This window comes from Octopus bimaculoides, chromosome 10 (genome assembly GCF_046866305.1).
Source record: "Octopus bimaculoides isolate indiv1 chromosome 10, ASM4686630v1, whole genome shotgun sequence".
In the NCBI taxonomy this organism is placed as follows: domain Eukaryota; kingdom Metazoa; phylum Mollusca; class Cephalopoda; order Octopoda; family Octopodidae; genus Octopus; species Octopus bimaculoides.
The window spans coordinates 30563001-30587032 of NC_142937.1; the positions used below are offsets into that span (position 1 = coordinate 30563001).

A 24032-nucleotide genomic window follows, 5' to 3' on the forward strand; every position below is an offset into this window, starting at 1 on the left:
ACACACACATATATATATATATATACGCGTATGTATGTATATAAATATGTATATATGCATGAATGTATTTATGTATTTGTCCCCCCTCCCCCTGCTTGACAACCAGCATTGGTGTGTATATAGTCCCATAGCTTAGTGGTTCAGCAAAAGGGCACCAACAGAATATGTAGCAGACTGTAAAAATTCTTTTAGGCAGTGCTCCAGTATGGCCACAGTCTCATGCTAGAAACAAGTAAAAAATAACCGATAAAAAATTTAAAATAACCCATTTTCCTCACTTACTCAGAATTTGATTGATTTGCCCCCCTTTATTGGCTGCCGTTGCAATGCCACTGGTGTTTAATGCAGGGCAATGAAGGGTGGACACTGTAGGAGTGAAAAGAGGAGGGGAAAACGAGTGTGTCAGTGATACCTGAATGGATATGAGCTGAAACTAGCTAACTCCCAGGAGCAACAGCAGTGGAAGGGAAGGTTTGCACAAATAACATCATTGATTTAATAAGAATCTTAATCATCATCATCATCATCATCACTAGCCGTAGCAATATCGTCCTCCTCCTCATCATCACCATCATCACTATTATCATCATATTTCAAATATTAAACATTATGTTGCTAAATGTCTGATTGGCTCTTACCTCTTTTTCTTCCTTTCTCTTTTCCCTTCCAGTACTAAAAAGGATGCAATTCTAAAGGAAGAAACTCACCCTATGAAACCGAGACAACCTGAAGAGGATATTAAATTTTAATGTACGTACGTATGTATATACTTAAGTGTGTATGTATGTATGTATGTATGTATTATGTATGTATGTATGTATCTGCGTACGTGTGTGTGTATGTGTGTGTATGTATGTACGTATGTGTGTATGTGAGCACACACACACACACAGTTAGACAAACAGACAGACAAACAGACAGGCAAACAGACAGACAGATAGATGATTGTAAAAGTGAACACAAGAAATGATACTAATGCACTATAGGATTCTAAAGGCATATGCTTATATGTGTGTGAGCGTGTTTTTTCTATCCCATCCACCCCTTCTCCACTTCAGTCTGTTGTTACCATTCCTCCAGATCTTCCTCTCTCTGAGACGGAGCACTCCCTCCTCAGTAGGGGTCTGCGCTTCATCCCTCTCACTCCATCCAGCAATGAATTTCGGACTCGTGCCGATATCCACAGCTTTGTGTGCCGTGTTAGGTTGTGTGCGCTTTTCCACGACACTCCACCTGCATCTAATGAAGAGTACTGCTTCACCGACCTGGGCCGCCAACCATCCCAGTGGACGCCAGCTCCTGGCCAATTCCAAGCAGTCGATCTTTTTGCGGGCGCCTGCCAGCGCGCTGTGGACCGGTTTAATTTTTCCCTGTCATCTGAACATCTCCCCAGCCAAACTCTCGGCCCTTCGAAACCTCCGACGCCGCACTGACATCATCATACAACTGGCCGACAAAGGTGGAGCCGTGGTGGTATGGCGTAGACCTCTACAAGGTGGAAGCTCTCCGCCAACTTCAAGGCAACTGCCCTACTGCCCTCTGCCCTCACGCCCAGCTACGAAGAGACTTTGTCCTCCACTATCCCTGACCTCATCTCCTCCTCCCGTCTCCTCCTACCGCTTCCAACCTCATTGTTCGCACCCCTCGCACCACCACAATTTACTTCCTCCCCAAAATCCACAAACCTAACAACCCTGGCCCCTCCATCGTCTCCGCCTGCAACAGCTCCACCGAAATCATCTCCTCATCATCATCATCACTATTATCATCATATTTCAAATATTAAACATTATTTTTCTAAATGTCTGATTGGCTCTTTCCTCTTTTCCTTTCTTTCTTTTTCCCTTCCAGTACTAAAAAGGATGCAATTCTAAAGGAAGAAACTCACCCTATGAAACCGAGACAACCTGAAGAGGATATAAACTCTTAATGTACGTATGTATGTATATACTTATGCATGTATGTATGTATATATGTATGTATGTGAGCACACGCACACAGATGGACAGAAAGACTGACTGACTGATAGATAGATAGATAGACAGATGGATAGATCATAAAAGTAAACACAAGAAATGATACTAATGTACTACAGGATTGTAAAGGCATATGCTTATATATATATATATATATATATATGCATATATATGTATGTGTGTGTGTGCTTGTATACACACACACACACACACATATATATAAGAATCAAATTTAGGCAAATCAGGTTCACATATTCATTTATATTTCTTCAGCCCCAGACCTAACTTGCATGAATTTCTCCAAAAGTATTACTCTATATATTATATCTATATATTTTTGATGTGTTTGATGTATTGAATATACTTTTGGAGAAATTTGTGCATGCTGGGTCTAGGACTGAATAAATATCAATGAATATGTGAACTTGATTTGCCTAGATTTGTTTCTTACTTCTACATTATTCTAACGCCAATGGTTTGAATATCTTGAGCACTTCAAAGTGAAGTTTATGCATAGGAGAAAATCTTTTTCCTTATAATCATATATATATATAAGACAAATAGTGCCACAGAGTACTGTCTTGAGACCACTGCTTTTCATAATGGCCCTCAGCTGCCTGGATAGCCACCCTTGATAGCTACGCAGAAGATACGAATGTCTCGCAGGAAATACAGATCCCCAGCAATGTTGCACACATTTAGCAAGAGTTGGACTCAATTTACAGATGGGCTGAGGACAATAATATGCAATTCAATGCTGAAAAATCACAAGCCCTGCGCTACCAGCGTCCAAAACTGAATATAAAACTTACAAGGTACACTAGTCCACAGGGGATCTCAATCCCAAAGCCTAAATCAGTGAGGGACCTGGGTATCGACATTTTCAGGATGGCGACAAAGAGCAGACAACAGGCTGGATGGATCCTGAGAGCATTCAGAACCAGAGAGAAGGAAACCATGATGGACCTCTGGAGGATATTCGTCCTCAGCTGCCTGGACTATTGCTCCCAGCTATGGTCACCCAACAGTGTAAAATTAACGGCAGACCTTGAAGCAATCCAGCAAAGCTTCACAAAGAAGATCGTCTCTTTGCAACAACTCAGCTATTGGGAAAGGCTGAAAGAGCTAAGAGTTTACTCCCTGGAGCAAAGGTGGGAGAGATATGCAGTAATATACATCTGGAAGATCCTGGAAGGAATTGTGCCAAATTTTGGCATTGAAAGCTACACCAATACCAGAAAGACTCAACTCTGCATAGTGCCAAAGATTGTAGTAATGCCGTCGCACTTCAGGACCAGTTACTGCAACAGCCTGAGTTTCAGGGGCCCACAGCTCTTTAATATTCTCCCAAAGAGCCTGAGGGACCTACACAAAGTAGATGTAGGTGTTTTTAAATCAAAACTGGACCTCTTCCTGTTGAGAGTCTGAGATGAACCTACCTCACGGCAAGAGGTGCAAATGAGGGTAGTGACTTCAAACTCCTATATTCACCAAATGCCACATATCAGAGGAGTCTTTCAATAACAACAGTGTAGCAAAACGGTGGTGACCCAGCATAGCCGCAGCATTTGGCTGAAACTGATAAAAAAATATGTATGTATGTATATGGTGCTCTTAGAGACTGAGAATAAAATCAGACTCTCCCATGCAAAAGGAAAAGAAGAGAGAAGCCAGGGCGGTGGAAAATATAAAAAGCAGCCCTAAAGCTTTCTACAAGTTTGCAAAAGAGTCTGCTTCAGTACGATACAGGATAGGGCCACTGTTTGATGAAAAGGGCTCACTAACTGCAAACCCCAAGAAGATAAATGAATCACTAATTAAAACAATTCCAAAGTGTTTTCACCTCCCCACTAGAAAACATGAAAATAAGCAGACTTAATGAGTTCTTCAACACCTCTAACCTACAAGAGAAAAAGGCGACCATCAATTACATTGACATTACAGAAGAGGATGTATTGAAGGCAGTGAGCTGGCAGAAACGCTAGGACGCTGGGCAAAATGCTTAGCGGTATTTCGTCTGTCTTTATGTTCCGAGTAACTAGACATGACAGAGTTGGTCAATATCCACACTGGTTAATACGTCAGCATTATAAAATCAAAGCTGCTGACAAATGGAATAAGCACCATCCTGAGGTTGGAACTGAGGGAGAAAACATAACGGTCCTTTGGGACTTTCCAGTATGTACAGACCAGACCATCAAAGCTAATTAACCAGATATCGTTGTGAAAGACCAAAACAATAAAGATCTGTTTACTGATTGACATGAGCATACCTTGGGGTCATAATATCTCGGCAAAAAAGCTTGATAAGCTCAGAAAATATAAAGATTTGCTGATTGAAATCAGAAAAAATGAGGCGTCTCAAGATAGTTAGAATACAAGTGATTGTAGGAGAACTTGGAATGGTTAAAAAAGGGAACTGAAAGTGATTTACGAATGATCCCTGGCTTACCACCCTTACAGGAAGTGCAAAGATTGTCTTAACTGGTCACAAGTATTGAGAAGGACATTGTTGCTCTTTCCTTTTCTTTTCCCCTTTTATTGTCTTTCTTCTTTTTCTTTATTCTCCTGTCTTTCTTCTGATGTGTTTATTTTGATGGCCTACCAATGTATACAGTTTCTTTGTTCTAGGTGTTGGGAAGACACTCAGCAACAAATGGAAATGAAAGAAGATAATGATAATAATAATAATAATAATAATAATATGTCGAAATATCATTCACTAGATGACAATGGCACTTATCTTTTAATTTTGATTTAATAATGATAAAAATAAAAATAATAATAATAATAACTCAACTTTTGTCCCTTCAAAGTACTTCATCAGATTCTGATGAATTTTATTCTTCATCTAAATAGATGAACAGAATCCTCCAGCATAAATTAAAAGAGGGTTATTTCAATAATGACTTGAAACCTGAACATCTCAGATCCACATCAATCACCCTTCTACCATTGCTAATATTTTCTCACTAGATGTGGATGCTATGTGCAATTGGCTACCTCACTTCATGCAAGTTCTTGGTTTACCTGATCATGTAAAAATACCGACTTGCACACACCATTCCACATATCTTATTCGATGGCTACTCTTCTAGACTCGTCCTCTGAGAGGAGACTCCACAGCACAATGGTTTCTTTCCTCATAGCAGCATGGATATCACTACCTCACATTTATAATAACAACATTATATTACTACCTCTGCATGTTTGGAAGATCAGTTAGAAATAGTAGCTGAATCTCCCTCATCTTACTACATAATCTCTTGTGTATGTTTACATGTATTTGTTTGACAAAGACCCTTCGGCTTGGATTTCATTCAATCAATGGCCCCTATTTTACCAGGTAATTTGATGTCTGTCTTGTCAGTATCTGTGCACAATCTTCTACCCGGCCACTTGTCTCACAATAAGAAATATTGGACTCCGATTGTTATATTACTGTGTTTATGCCAGCCTAGCAGGCAGCTTCGATGAAACATCACATGACTGTCCTTTGTTTGTTATGTTCAGCCAATCGCAAAAGGGAACTTTTAGCACATTTGTTTGCCTCAAAAAGCTGAGTAAAATCTCTATAAAAACCTTTTTTTCTATTTCAACAAACAGGAATTGTTGTCTGATGAATCCACACGAGATGATTTTTTCAAACTCTCAAATACATAACTCACCCCATCTCTTTCTCCCTCTCCCCCTCTCTCTCTTTCTCTCACACACACACACGTTATAAATAGACATACACATCATTCTTTGCTTGCCGTTTTTGTTATTTGAAATGTTTCATAAATTTTCTCACGACCATTTCTTCGTTAAATATAAACAACATTAAACATTATCATGGCATGGAATTTCTTGTAATAACTGTTGTTGTTGTTTTGATCTGGTGTGGTCAATTTAATATTTTTAATGGAATAACACATCTGTTCTCGTATTTCTGAATAGTCTTCAGCATCTTTTCATCTGTGTGCGTGTGTGTGTGTGAATTATCTGTATGTCCGCCTTTGCATTCAGACACTACAATACAACCCCCCCCCCTCCATCAAATTATATTATCATTTGCCATCTCACAATGAAGAATTACCCATAATGCAGAGGAGACAAAAGATATACAGATAACGGAGCCTGACCGGCCACTATCAGTTTGTGCTGGTTGCAGTAGTGACCTGAGGTGTTCTCAGACCCTGCATGGATGATTTCCTCCACAAAATCAGAATAATTGTGGTCCACCTGAGAAATGAGCCCCACTAGGTGGACTGGCTGCTGGAACGAGTGTTGCTGGCCATTCTCCACAGCAATGCCTTTGCAATCAAGTCCACAGGGCACCATTGAACATGCCATTTGGTCTGGGCTGTACAACCTTTTGCTTCCTTCTCCTCCCCATTTTCTGCTGCTTAATTCCCACCATCCCCCCCACTTATTTGTATTGTAGTTTTGTCACAACAGAAATAAAGTTGGAAGACTAGCAATTTTGGTGATTTGTGTGTTGCACAAAAGCCTAAACCAGAGTTCCTCAACCTCTGGACTTTTTTGACTTCTTATTTTATTCTGAAGGAACATCCTAGCCATTTGATGCTTAAAAAATCTTATATTTTTATAATAAAAGTATGAGCTATTTTATTACTCATAGATCTGAATGTCAAAATCTTACAGGGACCCCCAAGGATCATATGAACCCAATTGTGAACCCTCACTGGTCTAGAATGTTCAATTAGTGGAATCTTTTTGGTGACAGGGTTTCATATTTGTGTTGAGATCTCATATTGATATTAGAGTATTATTATTATTATTATGGATGTGCAGCTTGGCAGAATTTCTATTTAACTTCAGTTCATCTTGTTTGTAAACAGGGGGAAAAACCTGAAATTTGGGGGTGGGGTTTAGTCAATAACATCAGACACAGACAGTTAATGACTGGTACTTTATGCATTTAAGTTGCCCTCAACAAGATAACTTCAACCATTATTATTTTAACAGTTACCTTCACTTTACTAATGACTATAAGGTAGTCTCTGCTTCATGTCTGTTATTCTAATTTACCTGTTGAAGGTGCATGGCATAGTGGTTAGTGCATCTGTACCTGAATGTGTAGGATGGGTAAGGATGTTGTGGGGGGAGGGGTAAGACTAGCAGTTAGCTCTGTATTCTTGTCTCCTCTCTCTCTCTATGGCACCAGTGTTGTCCTGATACATCCTTTGGCATCCCTTTTGTCTCAGGCATTGCCATCAGAATGTCAAAACCCAACAGACACTGCAACGCCCTTTGCCCAACCCTCTAACATCGCCATTAATCAACCACCCTTGGATTAGGACAATCACAGAAAACACACACACACCCTGCATCTAGGGTCAAGCGAAAACAAAATGAGATTTTTTGCAAACAATCAAAATAAAACAACCAAACAAAAAAATACAATAAAAAAAACAAATTAGTTAGAATCATGCAATTTTATTTTTTTTTTGTGTGAATGCATTTAATAAAAATGGTACCCTTATATAGATAGAATATATATACATGAATAATGAAAAACCCTAATGTTTTAATGGTGGAAAGTTTCTTAAACCATTCTGAAATTCCCCAAAGAATGGTTTCCACTCTTTTTTATTCATTTCCCCAAATCATTTTGTTTTGTCTTTTGATTCTATTTTCCACAGAACTTTACACTTTAATTGCACATTGGAATATAAGAACTAAAAATAAACATGAAAATAAATTTAGAAGAAAATAAATGCATAACGATACTAATAATAAAAGTAATAATAATAATGATAATAACAGTGACCTTTATAACTTAACATCATTTAAGATAGCATGGAGATTTGAAACTGAATGGAGACCCTACCAGGAGAGGGAGAGGGAGAGAGAGAAGGGAAATGTTGCACAAGTATATACATAATGAAGAAAAGCTAGATTCAGTTACCTGAAGAAAATGAATATGTATGCATATATACATAACTGTATATATATATATATATACACACACACACACACACACACATGTATACCTATATATGCATACACACCTTTGTGTGTGTGTGTGTGTGTGTATATATATATATATATATATATATATATATATATATATATATATATATATACACACACACACACACACACACACAACTGTGTATGTATATGCATTTGAAAGAGATTGAAACCATCAGAAAATGGTATTTTCTGGTTGAACGAAATCCTGTTTATACATGTAAGGCTAAAGAACAGGAGGTAATAATTGTAGAACTGAAAGCAGAAGAACGACATACTAGCAGTAAGGAGTGGCAGCACTGTGAAATTGACAAGTGTTTCATTAACTTGTAGTGCCAAGTCTAATTCCAGGTGTGGTTCTAGCTTGGCAAAGGTTGGCCTCAGTTCAGCTGATTTGTTCTACATATACAAGAAAAGCAATGTTCCTGTGTCAGTCCTCCACAACCCAGTGATGCTGTGGCTGTTGACTGTTTATTTATAGAGAGTAGCACTAAAGATGGCAAGGCAAGAAGGAAGACCTTTCATTGGAGAAGGATAAGGGATGTATGGGGTGGTGATACGGAGATTTTTTAAATGATAAGGGCTGCCTTAAAAAGGTAAAAAGGTTGTACAGGGCCTCTTTAAAAGGTAAAGGCTGCATAGGACTGTTCAACCAGCAACTTTAATAACATCATTAGAAGGTAAGTTATGGCCCTAGACAGGTAAGTATAAAGCACTGAACTAGATTCTGTAAAAGATTTAACGGGATTCACAATCCACTGTTGCTTCTTAAGTGAAAATTGTAATTCTAATTCTAGGGTGAAAAATTAAATATAAATTGATATTTATGAATTTAGGTTTATTTTCACTTGTTTCAAAGAAAGTTTTTAAAGTATTTCAAAAATTAAAATAAAATGAAATAAAAGCAAACAAGCAAGCATACCATCTGGCAGATTAGAACCTGTCGACAGTTTGGTGTTAGAAAGAAAGCTGCAGCCTGCTTCCAAATCGATGCTATCTTTGGTGATATTCTGTCTTTTACAAAGGCAACCATTTCATTCTTGGCAACAAAGGCATAAAAAAAGTGCAAAACAACAAAACAAAAAATAAGACAAAGCAGCAGTTGAGTTGAAATTTGGTTCCAGAAGTCAAAACATCAGAACTTGCTTCTTATTAAGGTTTTCTGCATAATTTAGGGCCCATCTCTTTTTTTTATTTATTTATTTAAAGATTTCATATAAATGTGAATCATGCTTTGATCAATGTTTTTTTTTTTTCTTTACCATGATTTATTTCCGACTTTCATGGAAAAAAAAAACATTCCAACTGTATTTTCCAGTTTCCTCCCCACCCCCCAAATAGGGCAAAATTTAAAATTTTGGACCCATGTTTACATACCCACCCACCCTTCTCTTTCTCACACTGCACGCACACATACACACACACAATTCTCTGTCACACAAATGCACAATAAAAAAAACTGTTTTTCTCATTAAGTCAGATAATTTTCACCTGACATTAACACCTTGATTAACACTATGGACAGACCTGACAAAACCTGTCACAACTGAGTGTAAACAACTAATACTCCATGAAAATCACTATAAATGAGCTGCCTCCATCATACTTTATCACTCGCACTAGTGTGTGTGTGTGTGTGTCTGCAAATATCTTGATTCTTCCCCTCCTGCTCCTTTTGAAGTAAATAAATACAACAATTTGAATGACAGGAACCAATGTTGGGATAAAGAGAATGAAGATAAGAATGTTCTATGATGGCCACAAAGTTTGATGAGTATTTAATCCCCCATTCCCCCCTCTGTACTTGATGATAAACTCCAATTTCCATTTATGGAATCTTTTCATAATCCAACTCGATATAATCTGGACATACATTGGCATTATGACATTCTTAATGCTCACCTATAACTACAAGCAGATCAGAAATATGTTTATGGCTGGTTTGTTATATTGAAAAAAACCTCCACTACTTTATCCATCATTACCTATTTAAGAAATAAAAACTAATTTAATAGATATGCTAAAATCAATAGATTATAATAAATAAGAAGAAAAAGAAGTTTTCTACTTACAGGCCTAAGGCCAGCAATTTTCATGGGAAAAGGGGAAATCTATTATAATGACCAACCCCAGTGTTGAACTGGTACTTTATTTTGTAGACCCTGAAAGGATGACAGGTAAAGTCAGTCTTGGCAGCATTTGGACCCAGAACTTTAATTCTGCTCTAATTTGATAAGATGCTACATCTGTACTAAATATCATAGTCATCAAGCAGAAATAAAATCAATTGAATTCTGGGCCAATTCAGAAATACAATATTAACAATTCATTTGTTACATTCAACCAGATTAACATCCAACTTATTATAGAATTAATACTTTTAAACCACTCAGAACAACTACAAACTTATAAAGGATGTTGGTTGCCATGCCAAGATACTAAAATCTAAAGAGAAATGGCTAAAACAGAGAGATTGGAACAACAGGAGAACAAACTGCTAGAAATTGCCAAAACCCTGACTGAGATTTGTTATTCTTGATCATCTCCAGATTTCTGCAATGTGAACTTCCTTCATTACTGTGGACAGATATTAGTTAATACCAATGTTTCCTGGTGTCAAGTGCAAAGCTATGTGGTCAGGGAATTTGGCTATCATTAGGTCACAAGTTCAATACTCAACAGTGTGCCATGTCCTTCAGCAAGACATTTAATCTCACATTGCTCCAGTCCACTCAGCTGGCAAAAATGAGTTGTACCAGTAATTCAAAGGGGCCAATTTTATCACATTCTGTGATATTATTAATTCAATTAATCCCAGTATATTACAGCGACTAGATTTCTTAGTCCCAGAGGAATGAAGGAGTTTTTCTAGCAGGAAATAAATCAAGAAAACAATTAAATACCATAAATTCACTATTCTATAAAAACAATACTAAATTTTCTTTGAAAAGAGAATTTGGTTCCAGTGATGTCACAGAAAGAATTTGCTCTGGTGAGGTGTGCCAATTGTCTTCATCATCAATGGTGGTGGTGGTGGTGGGGAACTAGTCATGGCCTCTTGGAGGAGGGTGAATATTAAACAACTTCTATAAAATTTTAAACCTTTGTAACAGTTTGGTTTTAGTAAATCAATCACCTGAATATGTTTGTGCATCTGTAAATATATATATATACACACATTCACAAGTAAAGATGTAAGCACAAACATACAAAAATACACACACAAATATATATATATATACATACATAGACACACATGTAAGTCAATCCCCAAGAATGTTTATGTACACACACGCACACACACACGTTAATATTTAGCAAAAGCAACTGAGTGACTTGAGAGCCGAGAATTTCATGCATTAGTTTTAAGAGCACTAACACACAAAACTCTTGGCTCTCGAGTCACTCAGTAACTTCTGCTAAATAGACATATACACACCTGCATGATAGCATGTATACATAAGTACACTTGTTCATGCGCATACATACACGTAACTGTTTTCTATATGTACAGATGGCAGCTCAAAATTGGCAAGCCATAAGATAAACTGCAACAAGCAGGAATTATTGCATGCATACATGCAAGTGTGCACCGGATGAACGTAGAGTGAAGATGTGTTAGTGGGAATGGCAGGATTGAATAGCAAGGAGTTAGGAGAAGCCCAAAAGAAATAAAAGCAGGTATAAGAGGGTAGTGGTGATGATGGTGGTGGCAGTGGTAGTAGTTAAGATTCAAACATTATTATTATTATTATTATTATTATTATGAAATTAGTGGCTAAAGGAGAGGTTTAAATAAATAAAAAGCTAAGCCGTTTCCCCCGATTCCAAGGACACATAGGATCCATCCTTCTCTTCAGTTCTTATATTGTAATATTGAGTAATAAGGTTCCTCTTGGATGGGCTGAGAGATTGGAATGGCTGAAGGGGGAGGGTAAGAGATCAACTTGGAAAGATATTAAAAAGTCTTAAAAATAAAATTTCTTATATTGAATGGCAATAGTATTTTGGGCAGGAGTGGGGTGGGGTTACACGTACAAGGGGGTTTCCCTCTCACTTCAGGACCTAGCCAGTGTTTATTGTCTTGATCCCAGTAAATGTGAAAGATTGAGTCCACTCTGTTAGGGTTTGAACTCACAAAGTAAAGGGACTTTGACTAAATACAACATTTGATCCAAGACTATGATTTCTTTGACTGCAATAATGAAGCTGAGGGCTTAAAGAGAGTTATAATAGATTTGTTAGAGACATCAGATCATTGAAACAACATATGGCTGGACCATAACAGCTGTTTCTTTTAATTGCCATGAGGACAACAAAAACATAAACACTATTGCATCGTAGAGATTAAGACAGACAATGGACAGTGTAGTGGCCAAACTAAAAATTGATACAAAAACAGGATAAAAAACAACAACTAAAGAAATACCAACAGACATTAGAAGATATGGAAGGTATTGTGTGATTAACTGAGGAGTAAAATTAATAGAATTTACTCCAGGAAAAGACTGGGAGGTGTGGGGAGAGAATGGAAATAGTGTGAGGTGTGGGGAGAGAAGGGAAAGTAAATTAATTCAATTAGTTTCTGTCCTTTTTTTTTTTTTAATTTTTTAAAAAACTCAAAATCTAAAGGAACAAAATCTGAAACTGCGATGTATCTCATTGGAACGATCTAAAAGGTTTTTAACAGTCATAAAAGAGGGGGGGAAGAGAAGGAGAGGGAGATGAAACAGTGTTTGTCTCTTTACAGAGTGAGGTGTGTGTGTATTTGTAAGAGGAAGATCCAATGGAAGAGAGAAAGAAAGAGAGGTGAAACAGAAATGTGTGTGTGTGTATTTCATCATGTAATTGCTCCAGTATGAGTGATAAACATTGAAAGGTGGTTAGGAAGAAATGGCAGGTCTTAAATGTCCAGTTCTCTTCTTGCTGTTATTCCACAAAACGTGATGCTCTTTTTCTTTAACCAACCAAGAACACACAGGTTGCAAGTTCAACAGTCTACCACAAACTTTTATTCTGGTCACAGTTTTCTTGTTTTTATCACAAAACACACCTCAACATTTACAAATTAAAAACCATCTGGGTTTTCTTCCAGTTGTTGCTTAGTCCCAAGTCATCTGGATCTATACAGACCAATCATCAAAACCATTCCAGTCATGATCAAAACCATTCCAGTCATGATCAATCCATTTTATTCTCAGTTTGTCAAGAACTGACATTTCATTTCCTTTCTCCTGATGTGAAGCATTCCCATCTTCCAGAAAATAACATGTGTGCCATAACAGACTCTTCTTACAAATAAATTTCACTTTATCAGATCCAAATTTGGAACCAATCCTTATCGAACATCAATTTTCTCTCAATTCTTAAACAGATTTGTATGTTGTCCCAGTATCAGTTCAACACTAACAAACTGCAATGTCTGTGGAGATTAGAAGCAATCAGAACCAAGGGCCCCAATTCATTTGACACTAGGGTTAGAAACAGCAGATGGACATTAGAATTGATGGAATCTTCCAAGCAAATCTTCTAGGGAAAAAGGACTGACTCTACAATATGAAAGAGGAATAGTGAATGGTTTTCAAGTGTTTGAAGACCTCACACAGACCAGCATCGGTTAATCTGAATGCATAACCCACTCACTAACAAGAATTATAAGCTTGTATACTAACTATGGTTCCGAAAATTAGTGAACGATTGAAGATGTAATTGAAGAACTGAAGAGGTTGATGTTATGTATCTCTGGAAGACATTTGTCATCTGCAGCTGGGCAAAGATGCCATCAAGATATGACCGTCTTTACAGGAAGAAATCAAACAGTCAAAAGAGATATAAATATACATGCATGAACACTATATTGTGTGTATATATATATATATATAGATATATATATATATAAAGTAATGATGTAGATAAACACAGTCAAAACTTGACTCTAAAACCACATTAATGTTGCTTTAGTGTCAAGTTTTGACTGCTATATCCAGCATAATGGTATCTTTTAGATACCCTTAATTATAATTTAATAATAATAATTATTACCTCTGAGGTTTTTATATTCCCATGCTAGCCACTTGATATGATCAGTATTTTAAATAATGATCTTATCCTTATTGATATAAATATATATAAAGTAATGATGTAGATAAACACAATTTGAGCACTACCACATGTTTTCTATACTGAACATATCTAGCCCTATTGTCTGTGTCTATGTATGTATGTATGTGTGTGTTTATACACACACACACACACACACACACACACACACACATTTATAACGGCTTAAAACACTGAAGTTTCACATTTAAAGTTACAATATTGAGGCTTTAATGCTTTTCCCATCTTAGCAACTTGAGTGGTTGAAAGGAGGCATCAAAATCACAGGGATCCAATGCCAAAACTGTTTGCTGTAAAAGATGTGTTACAGCAATTAATTAATTATGAGGTGATATAATTAATAAATTAACCAAATGAGTGGAGAAAGTGTTTGGTTTGTTTGATGGAGTTTGGAAGAGAAACTTCTCAAATGGGCAACATTTGTTGACTACAGTTCTATATTTAAGAGAGAGGAATTATTCACATTATTTACGGGCATATGGCGTAGTGGTTAAGAGCATGGGCTACTAACCCCAAGATTCCGAGTTCGATTCCAGGCAGTGACCTGAATAATAATTATAATATCAAAAAATACTTTAGGAATGAGAACCTAGGTTCAAAATTTCCCCGAGACACCTGATGAAGGCTGGAGAGTATATCAGCTGAAACATGTTAACAACAAACAAGATGAGGACAAATATACATCAAATGTAAATAATTTGTTGACTAGAAAGACATTCAGAGATGAAATGAAGAGAGGAAAATAATTTAGAGCAGAATTTTAAAGAATAATAATAATAATAATATCAATAATGTTTACTTAAGCAAAACAATTAGCAAATAATTTTTTTTTTTGCCAAATGGATGACTATTTAGTCTTTCATTGGAAAGACCAAGAATATTACAGAATTCACCAAGCAGAAAAATAATTGGTGGCGAAGATAAGAAGTTGGAAGCCCAGAATTCTTTAACGAGACAAAGGAAGCTTGTATTTTAAAACAAGACTCCAATAAGGCAATCAAATTGTGGTAAGGCAAAAATCTCCAATCCTTCAAGCTGTTTAGATGGAGATGAAATCACTATTTTCTCCCAATCTTGGCACTACCATTTTATCTAGAAATAGGAATTTGGGTTTCCCCTGTCACAGAAGTGAAACGATTTTAAACAATCAAAACCAATCACAGAAGCAATTTGCTACAAGAATTTGATTCTAAAATTACTTTGCCAACTAAAAGATAATATTTCTATTGATGAAAAGAGAAAAATTTATTTTTTGAGGAAGACGAAACTGGTTAAAAACAAACAAAATAAATTTGTGATTAGTTGAGACAATTCTCATTGTTGTCATCTTACAATTAAAACTGACCATTATCTTAGAGTTCAGCATCAGAGAATAAGTTCTATAACCAATACTGAGAGACAGATTAAATACAAAAAAAAAAAAAAAAAAAAAACAGGAGAAAAAGGAAAAGAGTAATAATGGTCCTTAAATCATGAAAGTAAAGAATTGGAAGAGGTTTGGGTTAAGAAACAAGTAAAAACAAATGACTGTTTACAAAAGCAAAACAAGAAAAAATGTGCAGTTTTATGGGAAAAGGAATAAATGACCAGGAAAAGCAATTAAGGAAGAATTAGGTAAGGAATTCAGGAATTGGTTGTTTGAGGGAAGGAAACACAGAAAGAGAGGTGAACATTTTAGACCCAAGGCAGAGAGAGAGGGAGAAAGAGAGATGTGTTTAGTTTAATTGGAAAAAGAAGATTTTGGTAAAGAAGAAGAATTTAAGATAAAAGTTGATAAATAAGTATCAAGGGTAAGTAAAGAAAAAACAGAGAAACCAAAGTGATGTTAAATAGCCAAAAGTGGGAGAGAAGGTGGGAGAGTTTAAAGGAAATTGTAGGAGCAGCTCACCTTATGGCTGACAAATATAGTGTCATTTAACTAGGCATGTGGAGTGAGACAGGTCACAGCTAGTGGCTGTATTAGATGTCTACGCTCTTTGTTAGGTCGCAGGACTTACATACAGAGCCAGGAAGGCAGCGTGTTGAGGTGGTGGCCCTCTCGTTATTTCTAATTGGATCCATTCTGTGAAGCTTTGTCTGTTAATGTAGTTACTACCATGGCTTTGGAGTTTACTCATGGCTACATGTGACACGAAGGGGTCAGAGTAGGGAAGCTTACCTTCTCTAGATAAAGCAAGAGCAGCAGTTAGAGTAGCACCATGTCAGCCCATGAGCACTAGCAATACCATGTGTAGCAACAAACAATAACTCCACAATACATCCATGTTGCACAACTGTTTGTCATTTCACCACTACGAACAGCAATAATAATAATAATAATAATAATAATAGTAATAATATCACAATTTTACAGATAATTAAGCATGAAAAAGTAATATAATAATGGAAAGTCAAGAGAACGAGACATATCTCAGTATAGAATCACACACACACATATATTTAGTTTTGAGAAGAGATAAAGTTTTGTTTGTTTTTTTCTCCCTGAAACAAAATTTAATTTTTAAAAAATTTATCTCAATTTTTTTTTAAATAAAATTTTGAAAATTTGTTTTTCTTTTTATCTTTAGTTTTGATTTCCATTTGAAGAGATGAACTTTTGAGGGTTTAATGAAGATCTTGATGATCCAGTTTATCAGTGTGAAATGGAGAGAGAGAGAGAGAGAGAGAGAGAAGCTGCCAACATTGTTTGGTCATCAAGAAACTATGTCTAAATGCAAATTGATGAGATAATACTGACAAAAGAATCAGAACTTGTACATTGTGAAGAGAACAAAGGGTCTTTGATGTCAGACAACAAAACAGAGAAAATAGTGGCATCAGAGAGCTGTAATACTGCATGATGGGTGAGGGTATCAGATCCAGTAAAAAGGGGTCTTAGATATGGAGACACAAAACTTTAATTTACAAAGGAAAAAGAGGAATGGAAATAACGAAGGATTTTTTTTTTTTTTACCAAGACTCTTAGCGAATGAAGGGAATGGTTTTACAATGGAAATTGGCAATTGAAAGAAATCAGGTGTGTTGCTGCACTACAGAAAGTGCAATAATGTTTCATTTCCCCTTCAACACTAATGACAATCATGACACTAATAATCATAGCAATAATACTGATGAAAACAATGAAAAAAATAATTAACAGAAGGAACTTCGTTAATTTTCTTTTTTCTTTCACCGAGAATAATTTCAGAGATTTGAGAACAAGTCCTAACATAACTGAGAAAATAACTGAGCCAGATCAATGGAAACAAATTTCATTTGGCTGCAAAGACGATCACAACTCTGTCTGAGAGTCTACCACAAAAATGCAAAATGTAGATTAAATGTAAAACAGAAAAGAAAGCGAGAGAAGCAAAGAAGAGATTTCAGAAGAATGACAATTTATGAATCCTTCATGCCACATTCTGAAATAAACAGAACTAATTGATTGATGGAAAAAGAAATGGCAGAATAACCCCTCGTGGTACCCCTTACCCAGGTTCTTTTGATAAAAAAACCCACCTAACATTCATGTTTTATGTAAAGATCTTTTGTGAAGTTCTAAACATCAGATTAATGTAGGAATAAATGAACAAAGTCATTTTATTAAATCACAATTGCAAATGGTTGATTTTCAAAATTCCCTGAAACACAGAGAATGCCATTAGAAATATGGAAAGAGAAGAGAGAAACACTTTAACAGGAAGAAGACAGTCTATTCCGACTATTTCATATGTCAGTTTAAAAGACAAATATTACTATAAAGCTAAGAAGAACCTGGAATAGAAAAATGAGGGCCAACAAGCTGAGATTGGGTTACATAAAGGATTCAGAGTTTAATACTGGCATCCCCCTTCATCAGTTTAAATTTTGAATTTGAGAACTTTGGATGGAACGATCTAGAAAATTTATAGAGTTATGAAAGCTTCCTGATAATACAAGAAAATTAAACTTTGTTAACTTTATTTTGCTGAAAGGACAAATAATAAGACACCATCTTCCATCGTTGTTGTATACCTAACAACTTTTGCCCTTTAGTGCTTTAAACTGACCATATCTGGCCAAAATACTCAATCTGCTTTACATTCAAACTGACCAGGTCTAGCCTCTCACACCTACCCTACAATGTCATTTTCAGGATAAAGCAATCACATGAAATGAAATCTTGAAGCTATGAGATAATGCTTAATGAATACAAACCAGTGTGAATAAATAAGCATTATTTGACAGAGTAATCTGAAAGCTAAAAGGTTAAACAGACAGATTGATGTACTTTAACTAGGGGCACAACACAATGGCTACATTAAGGTTTGAACTCTTGACCATGTAGTCAACAGATTAGCATTTGTACAATTGAAGCCACTTTCGGTTAAACACTGTTGCCTGAAAGAAGTAGTTTGAAGCTAATTTAGTGGAACATTCTGTTGTCAATTACTTAAAAGTTACCAAAAAGAAAAAAAATTTCGTTAGCAGTGAAATATTAATTATTCATAAACACTTAAACAGCCTAATACCCCACCCCACAAATAATTCATCATCTCAGAACCACTTCCAAACACTCAAAGGTTAAGATTCCAATTTCAAAACGCAAAATACATGTAACCAGATTAATGAATATAAGATTTTTAATTAACAGATAAATTCATTATTTCAAAGAAACAAATAATTATTTTTATAATAATATATAGAATTATTTTTTGTCTACATATTCTAGGTATTTCCTAAAAGGTTCATTCTCAGATGTGCAATGGTCCATTTACCATTTCCTTACACTAGAATATCTGTAAACCAAACTTTTATGGAATAAAAAAAAAATTCCAATCTTGACATTCTACTTTCATCAGAAGTCAAAACAGTCACAACAGAACCAAAGAATGAGTTCTAGAGTCAGTTTATCACTTCCGGTGGTGCCTACTGTGACCACCACCATCAAAACTAGAATCTCTTTTTCTCTCTTTGTGAAGGACAAGAGTAGAAGTTGGAGTGCTGATACCTTTCCTGGAACTAATGGCCGTTCTCTAAACTCAGGTGCAACCTGAGTTTAGAGAATACTTCCAGAGATAAATAAAACTTTCCGAAATTCCTACATACTCACTGTTGTATGTAAAACTTATTATTGCTAAGACATTATTTCCAAGCAAATAGTTAAAGGCGTAAGAATTGTTTCCGCCACAGCATTAAGATGCTGTAATTAAGACAACAATAACAACAACAGCAAAGATATTAAAAATTCTTGATTAAATGTTAATAACTTTGTTATGTTTACAACATTAACAAACACAGCATGCATTTGACACAAAAATGGTTGCACCATGGTATTTTGCACCAGAATTTAAGAAACAAACCATCAAAAATCTGGTGTTAATTTGAAAGCAACACAAAACATTCAATCAAGCTAAACTGAATTTCAAAACATTAACTAAAACACTAACATGACAAAAAAAAGACAAATTTTCTACAGAAATTTTAAAAAACACACACAAGAGAGCAAGCAAAGTAAAAAAAAATGTTGTTTTGTTTCCATTCCAGCTTTTGGAGAATTTCATTTACCTGAAGAAATTTCTCCCAAACAAGACAAATGAACCGATTCAAGTTCAGTCTTCTGTTTTGAAGGGAAGAGGCAGCAATGTTTCATGGAGACCATATTTACTTTAATGTTGTCAAAAAAATAAATTCTAAACATTGGTTTCTGTTGATTAAGGGGTTTGCCAGTTCCTGTAAGAAGATGTCTTACCGATTGTTACACATCTCTGGCTAAGGGTTCCTGTTAATTTAATCATGTTAAAAAACAAGGTGACAGCCAGACTGGTGTGTTTTTATTGGATGCATCTATCTAAGGCTATTCCACTGGCAGATGTGACAACGAGATGCTTGTAAAGAACAGTTTTACGAGTTGACTAGTTCATACCAGAATGTGGTAAGGTACTGCAATAAATAACCAACCCTTTCTCTTGATTTGCCTAAACTAGAGTTTTTCAGTTGATTAGTTGTGTTGGTGGTAAGGTGTTTGGAGTTTGGAATGGCCCCATATTATTTGGAGACATTTTGAAAGAACAATTTCTGAAACTCTGGGACTGTTGGTTGGCAGTGATGAAGATGAAAGCAAACGAAAATTCACAGAAAAAAAAAGAAAAAAGCTACTGGAATTGAAAGGACACAAAGAAAAGCAAAATCTTTGAGAGAAGAAAACAAAAAAAACACGAGTTGGATCCTCACAATAAATGTATTTGTCACAAACAGCTGATGTTTTATAACATAGAGAGAGAGACATAAATACAAAATAAACAAAAAAAAAACAAAAGGAAGCAAAAAATAGCAGGGATGAAAGGAAGATCAAAACCATACAATTGTCATTGATATTAGGGGAGGATCAGGGGCTAGGAAAACAGATTGATATAAGGAATTTGGGGAGCGGGGATAAAAATATACAAAACAAAATAACAAAAAAATAATTAAAAATAAATAAATGTCTGGAATGAAGTTTAAAAAAGAAGTTACTACATTGAAGGAAACTATTTCAAGAGGACAACCTTTTCAAGGTTTGGCGGCATCAAACCGAAATGGAGTAATAATAATAATACAATAAGGAAATATTTATCAAGATCTTCTCTTTCGAAATACAAAACAACAAAACAAAACAAAACAAAAACTTCAAAAAAAAAAACAAAAACAAAACTATTCAATTCTTAGAATTCCTTGGAAAAGCAAAAAATTTCAAAAACAACAACAAAGATATGGAAGAATGAATGAAATCACAAAACCAAAGACGTTCTGTGCTGATGTTATTACCAGAATCCATTTTTTTTTTTTTGAGTTGGTTGGTTTCTTTTTTTGGTTTTATTTATTTTTTTGGCATTTTAATGGTAAACTTCATTACATTTCAAAGTATATACACAGGCAAATTTCTTCCATGGCAGAATTTGGTCTCCTGCAGTACTAGCTTGAAATGGCAGACAGAGAACAAGAAAATGTTGGCTAGTAAAAAATAAATTAATATGGATTTCTTAAAACGTCATACAAATGAAGCAGAAAAAGTTTGTAGTTGTCAGTAGTGAGAGCCATGTTTGAAAAGACAAGGATTTCAAATGGAAAACTGACACGAATTAAGGAGAGGCATCCGGCCACAGAATAGGAAGAATCAGGCCTGTTTCAAAAAAAACAAGCTGGAATCGCATTGACTAGGGTGACTTGACTAGAGAAAATCACGAAGGACACCTACGAGGGTGATTTTGACCAGAATAGAGACCTAATTGTATATGATTACAGAAATCACAAACAGGACAGTTATTAAAGGTGAATGTATATATATATATATGTATGTGTGTGTGTGTGTGTGTGTGTGTGTGTGTGTGTGTGTGTGGGAGGGTATATTTTGGACCAGATGGCAGTCTTCTGGTGAATGAGTAGTCATTTAGTTCCAAAATGAAAATAAAGAATGACAAGTAATGAGTATGTGCATGTATGTATAATATGTGTACGTGTGTGTGTATATATATATATATTTATATATATATATATATATGTACACACACACACACACACACGCACACACACACACACGCACACACACACACACACGTGTATGTTTAAACAAGCATCCTCCTGCATCAGGGGGGTGTTGCATAGCAGAAAATCTTGCCATAGCGCCTAATTCCATAATGTTAAATCTATTTCTCATTTAGGAATTACACATTAAGGTAAGAATTTCAGGAACGTAACACTCCCATGCTGTGGCGACACCCATACACACACATATATATGCACGCACACACACACATATACACACACACATATATATACATACACATCTCTGTGTGTGTGTATGTATATATATATATATATATATATATATATATATATATACACATACACACGAACACACACATCTATGTATGTGCATATATGTGGGTGTGTGTATGTACATACATGAGTGTCTCATCAAGACGACTAATGACTTTGCCTTAATGAGTTTAAACACAGAAACATGAATTTGGTGATGATGGTTCAAATTAAAATAAAAAAGTTGTGACGATGAAGACAACAACAACAAAAAAAAAACACAAACTAATGTTAATGCATCAGGCATCATCATCATCATCATCGTCCCCTCTCCTCCTCCCGGCATTATTGTTACTGTGGTAGTGGTGATAATGACTACAAATTATTTACTGATCAGCATGCATCACTTCTTCCAGATGGCATAAGGCCCTCCACACGGCGCCTCTGACTCCGTCGATAAGCATCCGCTCGTCTGTAAGGTTCATTCTTCAGGTCTGCAAAAGAGACAGAAAGAAATTAAGATGATGGACTAAGATGTAAGAATATATTGTGTAGTGGACATCTTTGAAACTCACTAATTCTTCAAGACACAAGAGATCAGAGAGTAATTACTTCAACCATTATCGAGAATGAGAGTGTATGTGTGTGTGTGTGTGTGTGTGTGTGTTAAGCATATTTGAATAAATGATCTCTACACTGTATTAGGTTGTCCAGAAAGTTCTGAGCGTTTTCAAGCTAAATCCTTTAATGCTTCATTGAACACACCTGAAACGTAAAACAGTTAAAACTTTGGCATTGTTTGAAGTGGTAGTGCATCTCTTCTTTGTTCTTGATTAAAAATAGATTTATCGTTCATTCGGATTCCCCTTTATTGACACTTGAAATGGAGAACCAGAAATCTCATGTTCGCATTGTAATGCTTTCCTTTCTTAAAAAAGGAGAAAATGCTGCAAAGACTTGCAAAAACATTTGTGAAGATTATGGTAATGATGATGCTGCTGTAGGTGAATCAACTGTTTGAAGGTGGTTTGCAGAATTTAAAGCTGGGGAGTTTAGCTTGGAAGACGACAGCCGCAGTGGAAGACCTTCAAAATTGGATGAAGATGTTTTGATGGCAAAAATTGAAGAAAACTCAAATATGACAACGAGAGAACTTGCAGAGAAGTTGGAAATTTCTAAAAGTATGGTTCGTGAAGTATATCACTTTTCACAAATTAAAAAATGCTCAGAACTTTCCGGACAACCTAATATTTGCAAGACTGTAAATTCTACAATACACACACAAATGAGTGTGTTTTAACGTTATCTGAGAAATTAAGGCAACAGTTAATTTTTAAATGCAATTTTTTTTTTAATAATTACAATTATCACACAAATAGTAATAACTTTTAGAAAACACTGAAATTTAAATGTCATTTTAATTCTCTCCACAATTCTAAGATTACAACACAGGAGAAATATTTGCAAACAATTTACCATTTGTATTCAATGCAAAAAAAAGGAAAAGTCATGTGACTGACTTTATTAAATAAATAAAACAAATAATAAAAGATTATGTCTTGTTTTTTAGAGACGTGAAAAGTCTGGTTTGAATGTTTAACTGAAAGAGTAAAATTAGGTCCTAAAGAGCAGAATTAATCCCTTTTCCCAATCAAATGACAAAGCAATAATAAGACAGATAAAAGTGGCCCTCTTGTACATATGCGTATCTTGACACATGTGAGTAAACCCAATGAATAAAGATTTATTTTAATACCACATGCAAGGGATTAATCCATAGCCAGTTCAATTTTGGATGGGGAATGGTGGTGGTGGTGGTGGGGGATTGCCAGGAAGAAAGAACCTATTTTACTCTAAGATAAGAAGCAAAAAATTGTGGAAATTGGATATTGGGAAAGAAAGAAAAAGTTTGAAGAAGGAGTTGGAAGGAATGAAATGAATGATTAGGAAGAAAGAAAGCAGTCTTTTGAAAAATGGCTGTGTGGCACTGTGTGGGAAAGTTGATAGAAAGGATAATTGAGACAACAAAGAAGAAAGAATGGAGAAACTTTTGTTGTGGTGCAAAGAATACAATCTATAATGGAAGGAATAACTCCATATTTCCATTGTTTTGAGTTTGTCCTTGTATAAATAATAGCATAATCTTAACTTCTCAACTAAACTTATAGCAAAGATTTAGATCAGGGATTCTCAGCCAAGGTC

At 35.6% G+C, this 24032-nt stretch overlaps 2 protein-coding genes across 6 annotated transcripts in view; one reads left to right on the forward strand and one right to left on the reverse strand.

Annotated features, from left to right (window-relative positions):
- LOC106884075 (organic cation transporter protein) overlaps positions 1-842 on the forward strand; it is a 69150-nt gene extending 68308 nt beyond the window's left edge. The window contains exon 10 of the mRNA XM_089358492.1: positions 671-842. Coding sequence (XP_089214618.1) covers positions 671-749 — 79 coding nt within the window. The 3' untranslated portion in view covers positions 750-842. The remainder of the gene's footprint in view (positions 1-670) is intronic.
- A 6556-nt stretch (positions 843-7398) lies between these two features.
- LOC106868205 (formin-like protein) overlaps positions 7399-24032 on the reverse strand; it is a 175524-nt gene continuing 158890 nt past the window's right edge. For 4 of the 5 annotated variants that reach the window (XM_089358488.1, XM_089358487.1, XM_089358489.1 and 1 more), the window contains one exon: positions 7399-22324. In XM_089358488.1, coding sequence (XP_089214614.1) covers positions 22224-22324 — 101 coding nt within the window. In that variant the 3' untranslated portion in view covers positions 7399-22223. The remainder of the gene's footprint in view (positions 22325-24032) is intronic. The other variant, XR_016243369.1, reaches the window with a different exon arrangement.